Here is a 17,061-nt window from a genome sequence, read left to right on the forward strand (position 1 = left end):
TTCAGGGGCTGCAACTCCCATTTTCACTCATATGTACACATGTTGGCTTTTACATGTATAACCATTTTTACCCCGCCATGTAGACAGCCATACTCCATTTTAGTGGGTGAAAATGGTTTCAAACATTGACAATGCCATCGATGGGCAATGATACATCAATTAATTGCTGATTACAACAATGATGGCACAACTGGAAGGAGATGCATTTTGACAAAAATCATTACTTCAATAAGCCACATTAAGGGTGATTAATAATTTGTAATGCTTTGATAGATCTCAGGAATTTGTCATTTGAATATTGTTTTTCACTGAAGCTGAAATTTGTAACAGTTTTCATATTTTTCTTAAAACTTAATAATAATAAAAACAATTCAAATCAAATTTTGAAAATCCTAACATTTCATAGGGTATCTTTTAAGATAAAGCATATTTCTTCACAATTTATCATAAATCAGTTCATAATATCTTCTGTTTTCCTGTCTATTATGGAGTGTGTATGAATGTAAGCACGCATGCATGAGTGCATGCACATATGCGCATGTACACACACACCAACACACACACACAGACACACACACACACACACACACGGTCAAATATAACCAAACACACTAGAAGGAAATCTTGTTGAAATAAAAAATAAAGAATCCAAATGAGCAATAAAAAATATTGTTAAAAAACATAAAGTGAGCTTCTCCAAAGTAAGTGAAGGGGCATGATGCAATGAACAGAATATGGGAAAAGTGGCCTGTGTGTGTGTGTGTGTGTGTGTGTGTGTGTGTGTGTGTGTGCACATGCATGTGTGTGTGTGCTTGTGAGCCATTTCAGTGGTGCTGCATCCACAATGTTCACCCTGCATCTCCCAGTCACTGCCCCACACCCTGATTTCAACCTGTATCTGCAACCACTCCAATCCACAGGTAGACTATCAAAGCTGGGTTGCTACAAGGCCACACACCACAGGAGACCCTGCACTGAGTCTCCTCTGACCTGTGTGACAGTCAGTCATGTCCAACTAACGACCATCAGAACAGCAGAGGAGACAACAGGTATCCTAATCATCTGAAGAAAACTCGATTATAGTGGAGAGTGTCTTGCTTAAGTAACACCCCCACTCTCTGCCAAAAGAGCTGTAGGACAGTTGGCACTGGGATGGTGCCCAACGGCCAACTAGCCACCAAAGCTGCAGCACTAAGAGCCAGTGCTTTCATGCCTCCTAGTCTTTCACAGAAAGACCAAGCTGTAAAGCAATTCTTTGTATTTTGTATTTCTTTTTTATCACAACAGATTTCTCTGTGTGAAATTCGGGCTGCTCTCCCCAGGGAGAGCGCGTCGCTACACTACAGTGCCACCAATTTTTTTGTATTTTTTCCTGCATGCAGTTTTATTTGTTTTTCCTATCGATGTGGATTTTTCTACAGAATTTTGCCAGGAACAACCCATTTGTTGCCGTGGGTTCTTTTACGTGCGCTAAGTGCATGCTGCACACGGGACCTCGGTTTATCGTCTCATCCGAATGACAAGCGTCCAGACCACCACTCAAGGTCTAGTGGAGGGAGAGAAAATATCGGTGGCTGAACCGTGATTCGAACCAGCGCGCTCAGATTCTCTCGCTTCCTAGGCGGACGCGTTACCTCTAGGCCATCACTCTCGTTGTGGTGGAGAAACCATTGATAAAACTGCTCTCGGCTCTCTGGTTTCACAGACACCAGAGCATCTGCTACAGCTCTGCCCAGTGTTTGGTGCACTGAGGAGGAAAACCTGGCCCTGTGAGCTGGAACTTCATGAGAAGCTCTGGGGACCACCTGCTGCACTGCAGAGGACGGCGGACTTCGTGCTGCAGACCAGGTGGACCATCTGACAGCATGACCTGGGGAACGCAGAAGAAGAAGGAGAAGAAGAATACCATTCTGGCTTACCTGGAACGTCACAGTAGAACCCATCCAGACAGGGCGTGGGCTCCAGGGACCCTCTGGGGCAGAAGTACCCGGGTTGGCACTGGCCACCCGTGCTGTTGCTGGGGCACAGGCACGACCCATCCGTGTAGTTGTTGAAGTCTGTCGGCTGACTGGACCATGCACCCAGCACGCAGAAGTAGCCTGAGAGAAGAATATGAAAAAAACAGTATCACTATCAGTAGCTCAAGGAGGCGTCACCGCGTTCGGTCAAATCCATATGCGCTACACCACATCTGCCAAGCAGATGCCTGACCAGCAGCGTAACCCAACGCACTTAGTCAGGCCCTGAGAAAAACAAAGATGTAAAAAAGAAACCCCTTGATTAAAGGTTAAGGTTAAATGTCCAATAGCCTTTCACTGGGTAAAATAAAACGTAAGAAATCATGATTAAAGATAAAGCTTAAAGGTCCAATAGCCGGTCCAATAGCCTTTTACAGGGTGAAATATTGATGTAAAGAAATCATGATTATATTTTAAGATTAAAGGTCCCATAACCTTTTACCAAAAGAGAAAAAATGTAAACAGTCATGATTACAGGGTTCAGTTAAAGGGCCCACAGCCTTTTAGGGAGAGTGGGAGTGGGAACGATGTAGGCAATCATGATTATAGGTTAAAGATCCCATAGTCTTGTACAGGGTGAAATGACGATGTAAACAATCATGGTTATAGGTTACAGATCCCATAGTCTTGTACAGGGTGAAATAACGATGTAAGAAATCATGATTATAGGTTAAAGATCCCATAGTCTTGTACAGGCTGAAATAACGATGTAAGAAATCATGATTATAGTATAAGATTAAAGGTCCCATACCTTTTAAAGAGAGGGAAAAAATCATAATTACAGGTTAGGTTAAAGGTCCCATAACCTTTTACAGAGAACAAAATGTAAACAATCATGATTATTCGTTAAAGGTCACACAGTCTTTTACAGAGAGAGAGAAAAAAACAAAACAATCATGATTACATAAATGTAAGCAATCATGATTATAGGTTAAGGTTAAAGGTTCTATAGTCTTTTACAGAGAGAATTAAATAAACGTAAGCAATCATGATTAAATGCTAAGGGTCCTAAAACCTTTTACAGAGAGAAAAAAATGTAAGCAGTCATGATTATATGGGTCAAGGTTAAAGTCCCCTCTGCCTTTCATGGAGGATGGGAGCAGGAAAGACGTAAACAATCATGATTATATGTTAAAGGTAATAATAATCATCATCATCATCATCATATTTTATTTTCATATAGTGCTATAATACAAGCATAAGCAAGCGCAGAGCACTTTACAACCCAGTACCTAAAGTCAAACGAGAAAGCATAAAAAGTGGTAGAAACATAAAACAGAATTATTAAGATTATAAAAACACAATGCATAAAACTCGCAAAGTAACATATTCTCAATACTACAACTGTTACACTCCAACACTCACACAAACACACACACAGACACACACAGGATTAAACGGCTAACAGCAATTTTCACTTAAAATACATACATGTAAAAAGGAGCATAATTGTAATTTGCATGCCATAGATTTTGTAAAAATTGTAAAATAATGTTTTGGATAGAAAAGGTAAATGGGGTAAAAATCGGCAGTCATTCTCCCATTCGAACCACACCACCACCATCCAGGTACCCACCCCCATTCTCTCTACTCACCCATCACACACACTCATATTGCCATGAGCCTGGGACAACAACACTATTTGAGTTATGACAAGTAATTTTTAAAGAGATAAGTTTTAAGATTTGCTTTAAAGGTAGATAGATGAGTTGTTTGTCTGAGAGCAATAGGCAGAGAATTCCAAGTTGCTGGGCCGAAAACGGAAAATGACCCATAGTAAAGGTCCCATAGCCTTTCACAGAGAGAAAAAAATGTAAGAAATCACGATTTTATGAATGTAAGCAATCATGATTATAGGTTAAGGTTATAAAGGTCCCAGAGCCTTATAAGGTCATTAGCCTTTTAATTCATATCCACTATGTCCAGGGCTTAGTATATAATGGTGGGGCAAAAGACAAGAAAATTTTGGTTTAAATAGGTCCCAGAATTTAGTATACTGAAACAGGACATTACCCCCTTCTTGTCCAATATGACGTAATATGTGAATGGATATTATGACAAAGCACTACTACCACAACACGTACCTTCATCACAGTAATCAGTCGGCAAACTCAACCCCTCACTGCCGCAATACTGCCCCCCAGGGCAAGGGAAGCAATCCGACAAGTCCTGACCCATGGCCAAGTTGCGGTAGGTTCCCTTGGGACAGGGGAAGTCACTGTTGGAGGTGGTGCCGTTGGGGCAGTAGTGTCCCTCTGGACAGGGGAAGAGCTCAAAGTTTGTGATATTGGATGGGCAGAAGTAACTGGCAGCACACGTAAAGCATTCTGATCGTCCAGTCACATTGTTGAAGGTGCCTGCTGGGCACTCCAGAGGGTATGAGGTGCCCTCTGGACAGTAGTGGCCAATGGGACACGGGCCTCCTTTCGCTGAGTCAGCTCCTGTAGTAAAAAAAATATATATAAATGTATGTTGCTGGGTTTGTTTGTTTTTTCTCTAAAATGTATTTCTTAAGTGATTAACTAGTTGGTATAGCTGTTGTAATTGATAGCGAGCACAATGCCAAATGAGTGTCATACACTGACATAGATACACACACACACACACACACAAACGCGCGTGCGCGCGCATGCACACAAATACAATGTGCACACATACGCACACGTACACACACACACACACACACACACACACAAACACACACACATCATGCACACATACACACACTCCCACCCACCAACACACAAACACACACACATTCTACACACCACATACACACAAACCTTCCTTCCTCTCTCCACAACACTGACCTGTAGGAGTGGGCGTGTCGCTTCCTATCAAGCAGTAGAAACCAGGTGAACAGGGCCCACTCACATTCGCCAGCCCCTGCGTTCCACAGTAGTTACCCAGCGTGCAGTCAAAGCAGTCTGACACCTGCTCTGCAAACTCCACATCCCTGTAGGTTCCTATCGGACACGGAGTCGGGTCCTCCGTCTGTTCCAGGCAGTAGTGTCCAACGGGACAAGGTCCGCCAATGCCACTGGTCGTAGCAGGGGTCGGATGGCTGACGTTTACACCTGTGAGGTTAAAAGGTTAAAGGTAAAAGGTAAGGCCATCATGTGAGTGAATTTGAGGTTGCCAGACCCGATCCTCTCTTTGTGCCATTTTAACCGTCCCCAACTCATGGCAGGTACCCACTGAAACCTGGGTGCTGTGAGGAAAATCGGAGTAAGTAAAGTGCCTCTGCCGATTTTCCTCACAGCACCCAGGTTTCAGTGGGTACCTACCATGAGTTGGGGAGTAAGTAAAGTGCCTCTGCCCTACCAGTCGCCGTGGCAAAGTGGTTAGCGTCGCGGACTGATGGCTGGGAGGACGCGGGTTCGAATCCCAGCGGAGGTGGGTTTTTCGGCCCGTGGCCAGCTCCTACCCAGAGTTGAGTGTGCTGTGGGCTTAAATGGGGTGTGGCTTCCTGACAACCTAACATCAATGGTTCCCTGCGTACTGCTGACACTGTTACTGTGACGGACGAACCCAGGTGTGGCCCTGTATGGGGGAATCTAAATGAGCGGCGTGGGAGTAATGCCACTGAAATGGTACAGATGACGGGGGGGAAAAAAAAAAAAAAAAAAGTGCCTCTGCCCAAGGAGACAACACCATCTTGAAGTGGGAACTCAAACCCTGATCACTGGTGAACTCTGGATCACAAGTCTAATGCCTTAACTATTCTGCCTGGGCATCTCAACCTCTGGGGAAGTAGGGTTAAAGCCGGGTCTCATCTGAATAAAACAGTGCAGTCAAAGACATTTTGGGGGGCTGCTTATTTTTTTTAGTCCACAGAGTGAAACAGTTGAGTGCTGTGCCCAAATTTGTCAGGCCAGTGACAAATTTGGCAGACCTACTTCCAAACACTGTTGCCAAAAAACAAATTTGTGGCCAGCGACAAATTTTCATACACACGGTCTTCACAACAAACAAATAATCATAATTCTGATGATTCTGATTCACACACAAACATACACAAACACAACTCTCCCCCCCCCTCCCCTTCCGCCGCCCCTCTCTCTCTCCCTCTCCTTCACACACACACACACATTGATGCTGACTTAATCCACACATCACATTTTCATTTTTGATCTGGCCTATCAGCAACTCACCTTGCTTGCAATAGTAGCCAGCAGCACATAAACCTGTACCAGTGCCATTGGTACTGAAGTCAAAGTCAATAGCTCCCATGGCATAGCAGTAGTAACCGCCATCACACTGCTTACAGTCAGACTCTGCCGACATACCTGAAAAGTCATCATACCACTGCTTTATACCTGTGCTCTGCCCACATAACTGAAAAGTCACCATACCACTGCTTTATACCTGTGTTTTGCCGCCACACCAGAAAAGTCACCATAATGGCTTTATAACTGTGCTTTGCCCACATACCTGAAAAGTCACCATACCATTGCTTTATAACTGTGCTCTGCCCACATACCTGAAAAGTCACCATACCATTGCTTTGTACCTGTGCTCTGCCCACATAACTGAAAAGTCACCATACCACTGCTTTATACCTGTGTTTTGCCGCCACACCAGAAAAGTCACCATAATGGCTTTATAACTGTGCTTTGCCCACATACCTGAAAAGTCACCATACCATTGCTTTATAACTGTGCTCTGCTCACATACCTGAAAAGTCACCATACCATTGCTTTATAACTGTGCTCTGCCCACATACCTGAAAAGTCACCATACCATTGCTTTATAACTGTGCTCTGCTCACATACCTGAAAAGTCACCATACCATTGCTTTATAACTGTGCTCTGCCCACATACCTGAAAAGTCACCATACCATTGCTTTGTACCTGTGCTTTGCCCACATAACTGAAAAGTCACCATACCATTGCTTAATAACTGTGCTTTGCCCACATAACTGAAAAGTCACCATACCATTGCTTTATACCTGTGCTTTGCCCACATAACTGAAAAGTCACCATACCATTGCTTTATACCTGTGCTTTGCCCACATACCTGAAAAGTCACCATACCATTGCTTTATACCTGTGCTTTGCCCACATAACTGAAAAGTCACTATACCATTGCTTTATACCTGTGCTTTGCCAAAATACCTGAAAAGTTACCGAACCTTTACTTTATATCTGTGCTTTTGTTGTTGTTTTTTTCTAATACAAACTGCAGCATCTGGTAGACTCTCCATGCCAGCATGGCTGAGGTGAGGTATCTGCCGACATTCCTAAAAAGTCATCGTACCATTTCTTTATATCTGTGTTTTTGTTTCTATTGTTGTCTTTTCAAAATATTTCAGCATTTGAAAGGCTCTAAGACCAGAGTGTTGTTTCTATGTATAGATCAGGCACCTGCTCCCCTCCCCACCCCACACCTACCCCTACCAAACTTTTTCAGCAGATGTGCGGTGGCATAATATATTGATCTGTCTGTCTGGACACTTTGACGTTCTCTTGAAACTGAAACTATGCTTCACTAAACGGTATTTCACCCAGACACCAGCTGACAAACATTAACATCTCTGGTGTGTTTCAACACACAAATGCTTGACTAAAAGAACATTCAAAACAACTGAAGCATGACAATGTGCACAAACAACTCAAGCATGACAATGTGCACAAACATATCATGCAAAAAAAACTGAGAAAAGGGGGAAACAGTTTCACTCCGTTAAAGCGATTCTGTTGCATTGTTGTATAAAAAAAAAAATGTCAGACCACTGCTTCTCTGCATTCTCATATAAAAGACACTATTTCAACCTTTTACTACAGCAATATCAATTCAGAATGAAAAAATATGATATTTCTGTGAATCTCCTTTACTGCTCCAGAGTTTTCCAAGCAGTTTCATTCAAGAGCAGCATAGCCCACACTGACTATTTCCCTTCTCAGTGCTTTGTGATACAAAGTCCAAACAAAAAAAAAATACACTCACCAAAGTCAGGGTTGTAGGTTCCTGTGGGACACATAGGCTGGTGAGCTGTGTTGTTGCCAGGGCAATAACGGCCTTTCGGACAGCGAAGAGCATTTTCCCCATCCACACAGTAGAACCCAGGCGGACAGTCGTAACACGTCGATAACTGTGTTGTGTTGGAGAACGAGCCTCCCGGGCACTGGATCGGCTCCCCTGTTCCTTCTGGACAGTAGCTGCCAACTGGACACAAGTCACCGGTAGCGCCACCATCTTTTGGTTTGTCAGAGTATGCCGCCCTCCTGCAAAAATAGCCAGCTGCACAGATGGCGTTGGGTTCGGTGAGGGCCATGCCAATACAGGCTTTTCCTGGGTCGCAGGGGATGCAGTCCGAAATGTCCGACATGCCAGAGTAGTTACCGTAGGTTCCGTTCTCACAAGGGGACAGGATGTAGTCAGATGTTCCCTCTGCACAGTAGTAGCCCTCAGGACACAGAGCGTCTGCTGGCATGCTGGTGTTGCTTCCCTCGTGGCAGTAATAGCCAGCGTGGCAGAGCGTTGTGGGCGTGACGGTGCCCACAGAATCACAGGCATAGCCCGCATCGCAGAGGTCACAGTGTGACTCTTCGTATCGCCCCTCCGTGTTCAGCTGTGTCCCGCGGGGGCAAGGCGTGGGCTGTTCGCTCCCCAGGGGGCAGTAATGTCCCCTGGGGCAGATGATCTGATCCACCGTTCCTGTTCCATTGCAGTAATAGCCTGAAGGGAGAAAATAAAAATAAATCAATATGTATTTTTTTTAGTTTGGTAATGAGAGGCAATGCCTGAAAGGAAAGATCAACAAAACATGTAAAATGATAAAAAAAATAAATAAATGAATAAAAATAAACAAATATTTGATCAAGAAAGAAAGAGAGACAGACAGACATAAATGAACAAATTATTAATAAATAAATAATGCATCAGTAAAAAAAAATTATATATACATATATAAATACAAATGACACAGACAAACAAATAACCAAACAAAAATACCAGCAAACCAGACCACCAGCAAACAAGCCAAACTGCCAAACATGAAGAAGCAATTAGCCCAGTTTACCTGTCAATGCTTTGAACAACCATAAAATAAAAATAGATGTCTACAAGAACAAAACAAAACCTTAAAACTGATTTTGTTTTGGCTTAATGGTTCTGTAAAGAACTATGAACACTCCAGTAAAATCAGTCTGATAAATACTCTGGAAACAACTGCATTCATACAAATATGCAGTTGTAATCTGACCGTAAACAGAGAATGAAAACACTGACCTTGAGGACACTGGAGACAGGAACTAGATTTGGAAGCCGGCTGGTACGTTCCGCGCGGACAGGGCTCCGGCTTGTACGCCCCTTCCAGGGTGTAGTGGCCTGCAGGGGTTTCGAACTGGATGGGCGTTTGCGCTCCTCCTTCACAGTAGTACCCTGCCGAGCAAGGCACAGAGGCATTTGTGCTGGAACTTCCAGCACAGTAGAACCCTGGGTCGCACGGGATACAGTCAGAGTCAGCCTTGGCTCCGGCTGACTTGCTGTAAAAACCGACCGTGCATGGTGTCGGTGTGGCCGAGCCTTGAGGGCAGAAGCCACCAGCAGGACACAGACCTCCGGTGGCGCCATCTGGAGGGGCGGAGGTGTAAGCTTTCTCTCGGCAGTAGAAGCCAGCGTCGCACGGTCCTGCCGGAGATGTTCGACCAATGCCGTCACAGTACTGGCCGCCAGGACAAGGGGTGCAATCGGTGGAGCGTCGGAGTCCTGTGGAGTTGCTGTAGGTTCCCAGGGGGCAGGGCTGGGGGTAGGTGCTGCCACTGACACAGAAGTAGCCTTCAGGACAGTCGATGGGGAAGGCCAGACCCTCCCGGTCACAGTAGTACCCAGAGATACACTCTGTGCAGTCCTCAAATGACTCTTTGGCAGAACCGTTTCGGTAAAACCCAATGGGACAAGGGTACGTGTCGGCTTCTGGTGTACCCAGAGGACAATAGTATCCACCTGGACAGTCTCCAGCTGGTGTTGTCAACCCATCAGGGTAACAGTACTGTCCTGGCGTGCACTGCACACAGTCAGCCAGTTCTTTGCGGCCATAATCGCCATTGTATGTACCCTTGGGGCATGGGATTGGTACAGCAGAGACGTTGCCAAAAAGACAATAATAACCCTGCCGGCACTGGTCACTGATACGGTCAGGCTGTCGGTTCATGCCAGCAGGACACTCCAGACCGGCTGGGCAGATACGACTGGTGATCATGTAGGTGTAACTGAAACAGCAACAGCACACAACGTGATGACAGTGGGAAGATAAGATAAGATAAGATAAGAATAACTTTATTATCTCCAGGGAAGATAAGATAAGATAAGAATAACTTTATTATCTCCAGGGAAGATAAGATAAGATAAGAATAACTTTATTATCTCCAGGGAAGATAAGATAAGATAAGAATAACTTTATTATTTCCAGGGAAGATAAGATAAGATAAACTTTATTATCTCCAACTGGAGAAATTTGGTCAGGTGCATTATCACAACATAGACAAGTCTTCTTCTTCTTCTTCTGCGTTCACTCGTATGCACACGAGTGGGCTTTTACGTGTATGACCGTTTTTACCCCGCCATATAGGCAGCCATACTCCGTTTTCGGGGGTGTGCATGCTGGGTATGTTCTTGTTTCCATAACCCACCGATCGCTGACATGGATTACAGGAACTTTAACGTGCGTATTTGATCTTCTGCTTGCATATACACACGAAGGGGGTTCAGGCACTAGCAGGTCTGCACATATGTTGACCTGGGAGATCGTAAAAATCTCCACTCTTTACCCACCAGGCGCCGTCACCGTGATTCGAACCCGGGACCCTCAGATTGACAGTCCAACGCTTTAACCACTCGGCTATTGCACCCGTCAACATAGACAAGTAAACAACATGGGGACCATAACTGTAAAAGTCAACAACAGCTTTTACGAATATTACGAAGATACAAATGTAAAAAAATATCACATACACCATTTCATACATGCATCCACACACTGCAGGTAATAACCAGTATTCTTTATGTAAAAACAGAAAGAATTAAGAAACATTATTTGAATATAATTATAAACATAGCCTACTATACTACACATTGATTATAATAGACAGATAAGATAAGAATAAAGATAAATTGCGGAAAACCGCAACCAGATAATCAGCACACACCCGCACCCCCCCACCCCAACCCCCACCCACCCCACACATGCGGATTACTTGATGAAACAAGAGTAATAAACATGCATCACGCCTTCCACCTCTCAACATGCATTTTTCTTTCTTTTTTCTTTTCTTTTTTTTAACACTTATGCACAAGTTATTATTCCATTTCAATTTTCACATTTTACAAAATCAGTATGATTCAACATACATCGAACAAAACATTACAGTGTTATAAATGAACATCCTACAGGCAATCAATTTATGGTATTCTCAACGTTGTTCTTTTCAAGTCAGAATTCTAACAACCTGCACTACTATTTTCCTTTTTTCTTAAATACATATATGACCAAACATTCTCTATTTTGTCTTCACCATGTATGAAACACAATGAGCCTGCCATATTATTCACATATGTTTATGCCCAAAAAAAGTTATTCACCTAACCAAACACTGTGACACCCTTTAACTCTCTCCATACGAACGGCGAAAGAGACAACATTAACAGCGTTTCAGACGTTAACAGTGTTTCACCCCAATTACCATCATCAAAATATTGCAAGCGGAAGGCTCTTATACTGAAGAGGTGAATGTTGACAAAGAATACCACAATTCTGACGACGGAAGCTAAAGGTTGGGTCATTCAGACACCCACTGGACATCCGAGGGGTCTGTGTAGAGGAGAAGAGAGGACTGGCCGTACTGAGTGAGTTAAGAAAAAACGTGAAAGGTCCTGAAGCCTCTTACAGCCACTGGGGCAGTGAATCCATTTTCACTGTGGCTAGGGCTCACCATACAAAGGTGGGGCCTTATATCGGCTCCTTCCACCTTTTTAAACTTCCCTAACCAAAGTCAAGTACCTATTCCCACCCACACCTGGGTGAAGTGAGGAAAATAGAGTACAGTGCCTTTCCCAAAGACACAACATCATGCTGAAACGGAACCTTGAACCTTGATCGGAGACACAGCAGTCACTCATCCCAAACACACCTGGTTGTGTCAGTCACAGAAATCACTCATCCCAAACATACCTGGTTGTGTCAGTCACAGATGTCACTCATCCCAAACACACCTGGTAGTGTCAGAGTCACAGAAGTCACTCATCCCAAACACACCTGGTTGTGTCAGTGTCATAAAAATCACTCATCCCAAACACACCTGGTTGTATCAGTCACAGAAATCACTCATCCCAAACACACCTGGTTGTGTCAGAGTCACGGTAGTCACTCATCCCAAACACACCTGGTTGTGTCAGAGTCACAGAAATCACTCATCCCAAACACACCTGGTTGTGTCAGAGTCACGGTAGTCACTCATCCCAAACACACCTCGTTGTGTCAGAGTCACGGTAGTCACTCATCCTGAACACACCTGGTTGTGTCAGAGTCACGGTAGTCACTCATCCCAAACACACCTGTTTGTGTCAGAGTCACAGAAGTCACTCATCCCAAACATACCTGGTTGTGTCAGTCACAGAAGTCACTCATCCCAAACACACCTGGTTGTGTCAGAGTCACAGCAGTCACTCATCCCAAACACACCTGGTTGTGTCAGAGTCACAGAAGTCACTCATCCCAAACACACCTGGTTGTGTCAGTCACAGCAGTCACTCATCCCAAACACACCTGGTCGTGTTGGAGTCACAGTAGTCACTCATCCCAAACATACCTGGTTGTGTCAGAGTCACAGAAGTCACTCATCCCAAACACACCTGGTTGTGTCAGTCACAGTAGTCACTCATCCCAAACACACCTGGTTGTGTCAGCGTCATAGAAGTCACTCATCCCAAACACACCTGGTAGTGTCAGAGTCACAGAAGTCACTCATCCCAAACACACCTGGTTGTGTCAGAGTCAAAGTAGTCACTCATCCCAAACACACCTGGTTGTGTCAGCGTCATAGAAGTCACTCATCCCAAACACACCTGGTTGTGTCAGAGTCAAAGTAGTCACTCATCCCAAACACATCTGGTTGTGTCAGTGTCATAAAAATCACTCATCCCAAACACACCTGGTTGTATCAGTCACAGAAATCACTCATCCCAAACACACCTGGTTGTGTCAGTCACAGAAATCACTCATCCCAAACACACCTGGTTGTGTCAGTCACAGAAGTCACTCATCCCAAACACACCTGGTTGTGTCAGTCACAGCAGTCACTCATCCCAAACACACCTGGTTGTGTCAGTCAAAGCAGTCACTCATCCCAAACATACCTGGTTGTGTCAGTCACAGCAGTCACTCATCCCAAACACACCTGGTTGTGTCAGAGTCACAGAAGTCACTCATCCCAAACACACCTGGTTGTGTCAGAGTCACAGTAGTCACTCATCCCAAACACACCTGGTTGTGTCAGTCACAGCAGTCACTCATCCCAAACACACCTGGTTGTGTCAGAGTCACAGCAGTCACTCATCCCAAACACACCTGGTTGTGTCAGTCACAGCAGTCACTCATCCCAAAGACACCTGGTTGTGTCAGTCACAGAATTCACTCATCCCAAACACACCTGGTTATGTCAGTGTCATAAAAATCACTCATCCCAAACACACCTGGTTGTATCAGTCACAGAAATCACTCATCCCAAACACACCTGGTTGTGTCAGTCACAGAAGTCACTCATCCCAAACACACCTGGTTGTGTCAGAGTCACAGAAGTCACTCATCCCAAACACACCTGGTTGTGTCAGTCACAGAAGTCACTCATCCCAAACACACCTGGTTGTGTCAGAGTCACAGAAGTCACTCATCCCAAACACACCTGGTTGTGTCAGAGTCACAGTAGTCACTCATCCCAAACACACCTGGTTGTGTCAGTCACAGTAGTCACTCATCCCAAACACACCTGGTTGTGTCAGTCACAGCAGTCACTCATCCCAAACACACCTGGTTGTGTCAGTCACAGAAGTCACTCATCCCAAACACACCTGGTCGTGTTGGAGTCACAGTAGTCACTCATCCCAAACACACCTGGTTGTGTCAGAGTCACAGTAGTCACTCATCCCAAACACACCTGGTTGTGTCAGTCACAGTAGTCACTCATCCCAAACACACCTGGTTGTGTCAGTCACAGTAGTCACTCATCCCAAACATACCTGGTTGTGTCAGAGTCACAGTAGTCACTGATCCCAAACACACCTGGTTGTGTCAGAGTCACAGTAGTCACTCATCCCAAACACACCTCGTTGTGTCAGAGTCAAAGTAGTCACTCATCCCAAACATACCTGGTTGTGTCAGTGTCATAAAAATCACTCATCCCAAACATACCTGGTTGTATCAGTCACAGAAATCACTCATCCCAAACACACCTGGTTGTGTCAGAGTCACGGTAGTCACTCATCCCGAACACACCTGTTTGTGTCAGAGTCACAGAAGTCACTCATCCCAAACATACCTGGTTGTGTCAGTCACAGAAGTCACTCATCCCAAACATACCTGGTTGTGTCAGAGTCACAGTAGTCACTCATCCCAAACACACCTGGTTGTGTCAGTCACAGTAGTCACTCATCCCAAACACACCTGGTTGTGTCAGAGTCACGGTAGTCACTCATCCCAAACACACCTGGTTGTGTCAGTCACAGATGTCACTCATCCCAAACACACCTGGTTGTGTCAGTCACAGAAATCACTCATCCCAAACACACCTGGTTGTGTCAGTCACAGAAGTCACTCATCCCAAACACACCTGGTTGTGTCAGTCACAGAAGTCACTCATCCCAAACACACCTCGTTGTGTCAATCACAGAAGTCACTCATCCCAAACACACCTGGTTGTGTCAGAGTAGTCACTCATCCCAAACACACCTGGTAATGTCAGAGTCACAGAAGTCACTCATCCCAAACACACCTGGTTGTATCAGAGTAGTCACTCATCCCAAACACACCTGGTAATGTCAGAGTCACAGAAGTCACTCATCCCAAACACACCTGGTTGTGTCAGAGTCAAAGTAGTCACTCATCCCAAACACACCTGGTTGTGTCAGTGTCATAAAAATCACTCATCCCAAACACACCTGGTTGTATCAGTCACAGAAATCACTCATCCCAAACACACCTGGTTGTGTCAGTCACAGAAGTCACTCATCCCAAACACACCTGGTTGTGTCAGCGTCACAGAAGTCACTCATCCCAAACACACCTGGTTGTGTCAGAGTCACAGTAGTCACTCATCCCAAACATACCTGGTTGTGTCAGAGTCACAGTAGTCACTCATCCCAAACATACCTGGTCGTGTTGGAGTCACGGTAGTCACTCATCCCAAACATACCTGGTCGTGTTGGAGTCACAGTAGAAGCCAGCCATGCAGATGGTACAGTTCTGAGCACCAGGTGCGGAGTAATATCCCTTGCCACACACCGTCGGCTCCACGTTACCGGTGCCGGGGCAATAGTAACCCGCAGTGCACTCCTCGCAGTCCCCTGCCTCAGTCTCCCCCTTTGTATTCCTGTTGAACGTGCCACTAGAAAGAAAAGAAAAAAATATCAGTGAACCTGAGCCTAAATGGTCGCAGCCCCCTGAATGAGTTTCTCTTTTCATGTTCCTGTTGAATGTGCCATTGGAAAGAAAGGAATAAACATCAGTAAACTGAATGACCTTAACTCAGAAAACTGAATGTGGGGCCTAAATGGTAAAAATAATATTTAAAGCATTTGTAGAAACTTGTGGATGTGTGAACTACTTCCCATAAATGCAGACATCAGTGGCAAAAAAAAAACCAAAAAAAAAACCGAGAGGCAAGGCCTTCAAGACTCACTTGTGATAAATTAAGTCCCCTAGCATTAATTACAGAGTAATTTCCCTTTTTTACTCTCTGCACCAAAAACGTTTGCAAAATAAATAAAAATTCCATGCTTAGCAAAAGAAGTTCCTGTCTGAACAAAAAATGATAATAATGACTCCTCTTGTTGTTGTGTCAGAATAAGAGGTCAGAGTGCCAAGTTTAGAGAATACAAAAAATATAAATATAACAGTAAATGCAGTTTGCATATAATTAGGCTTCTTTTTTTTATTTTTTTGTGCCCATCCCAGAGGTGCAATATTATTTTAAACAAGATGACTGGAAAGAACTGATTTTTTCCTATTTTTATGCCAAATTTGGTGTCAACTGACAAAGTATTTGCAGAGAAAATGTCAATGTTAAAGTTTACCACGGACACACATACACACACACACACACACACACACACACACACAGACAACCAAACACCGGGTTAAAACATAGACTCACTTTGTTTACACAAGTGAGTCAAAAAGAGGAAGAAGAATGAATAAATAAAGCAAGCCACAAGAAAATGGCTGTCTGTGATTTTTTTAATTTTTTAAATGGACGCCTGACTTTTTTCTACTGCAATGTGAAATACAGCAACAGAACTTTTGTGGATACCCACTTACATCACTGCACAGTATTTTTATTGGTTGTCCATGTCTAAAAATTTAGTTTAAGAGAGAAAAGAAGCAGTGTCAGCCAGACACTTTAGACCAAAAGGCACACAAAATTGATGGCAAGAAAGACAACAATGTGTGTGTGTGTGTGTGTGTGTGTGTGTGTGTGTGTATGTATGTGAGAGAGAGAGAGAGAGACAGACAGACAGACAGAACAAGAACAAGAACAAGAACAAAAACTTTAATCTCCAGACCTCCGTCCCCTAGAAAGAGGTCAAAAATACATAATATGGTGATCACGCAACAACAACAAAATGTAAAATACATACTAACTTAAACCTGTAGAAGAGAGAGAGAGAGCATATGTGCATATGCATGAGATATTCATCTGCATCCTTTGGTACTGACGTTATCATATCTGCTCATCATATTTCACAAGAAAATACTGAACAAAAAAATTATCAATGATAACAATAACAAAACTACTACTACTACTAGTGTGTGTATCCATTATTATT

The 17,061-nt window shown here is 44.0% G+C and overlaps 1 protein-coding gene across 1 annotated transcript in view; it reads right to left on the bottom strand.

The window, feature by feature from the left end:
* Nucleotides 1-17,061, bottom strand: part of LOC143282179 (uncharacterized) — a 214,240-nt gene that overhangs the window by 142,714 nt on the left and 54,465 nt on the right. Inside the window, 7 exon segments of the mRNA XM_076587751.1 lie at nucleotides 1,920-2,099; nucleotides 4,103-4,459; nucleotides 4,829-5,095; nucleotides 6,173-6,307; nucleotides 7,969-8,700; nucleotides 9,253-10,235; nucleotides 15,429-15,620. Coding sequence (XP_076443866.1) covers nucleotides 1,920-2,099; nucleotides 4,103-4,459; nucleotides 4,829-5,095; nucleotides 6,173-6,307; nucleotides 7,969-8,700; nucleotides 9,253-10,235; nucleotides 15,429-15,620 — 2,846 coding nt within the window.

Source organism: Babylonia areolata, chromosome 5, assembly GCF_041734735.1.
Source record: "Babylonia areolata isolate BAREFJ2019XMU chromosome 5, ASM4173473v1, whole genome shotgun sequence".
Classification (NCBI taxonomy): domain Eukaryota; kingdom Metazoa; phylum Mollusca; class Gastropoda; order Neogastropoda; family Buccinidae; genus Babylonia; species Babylonia areolata.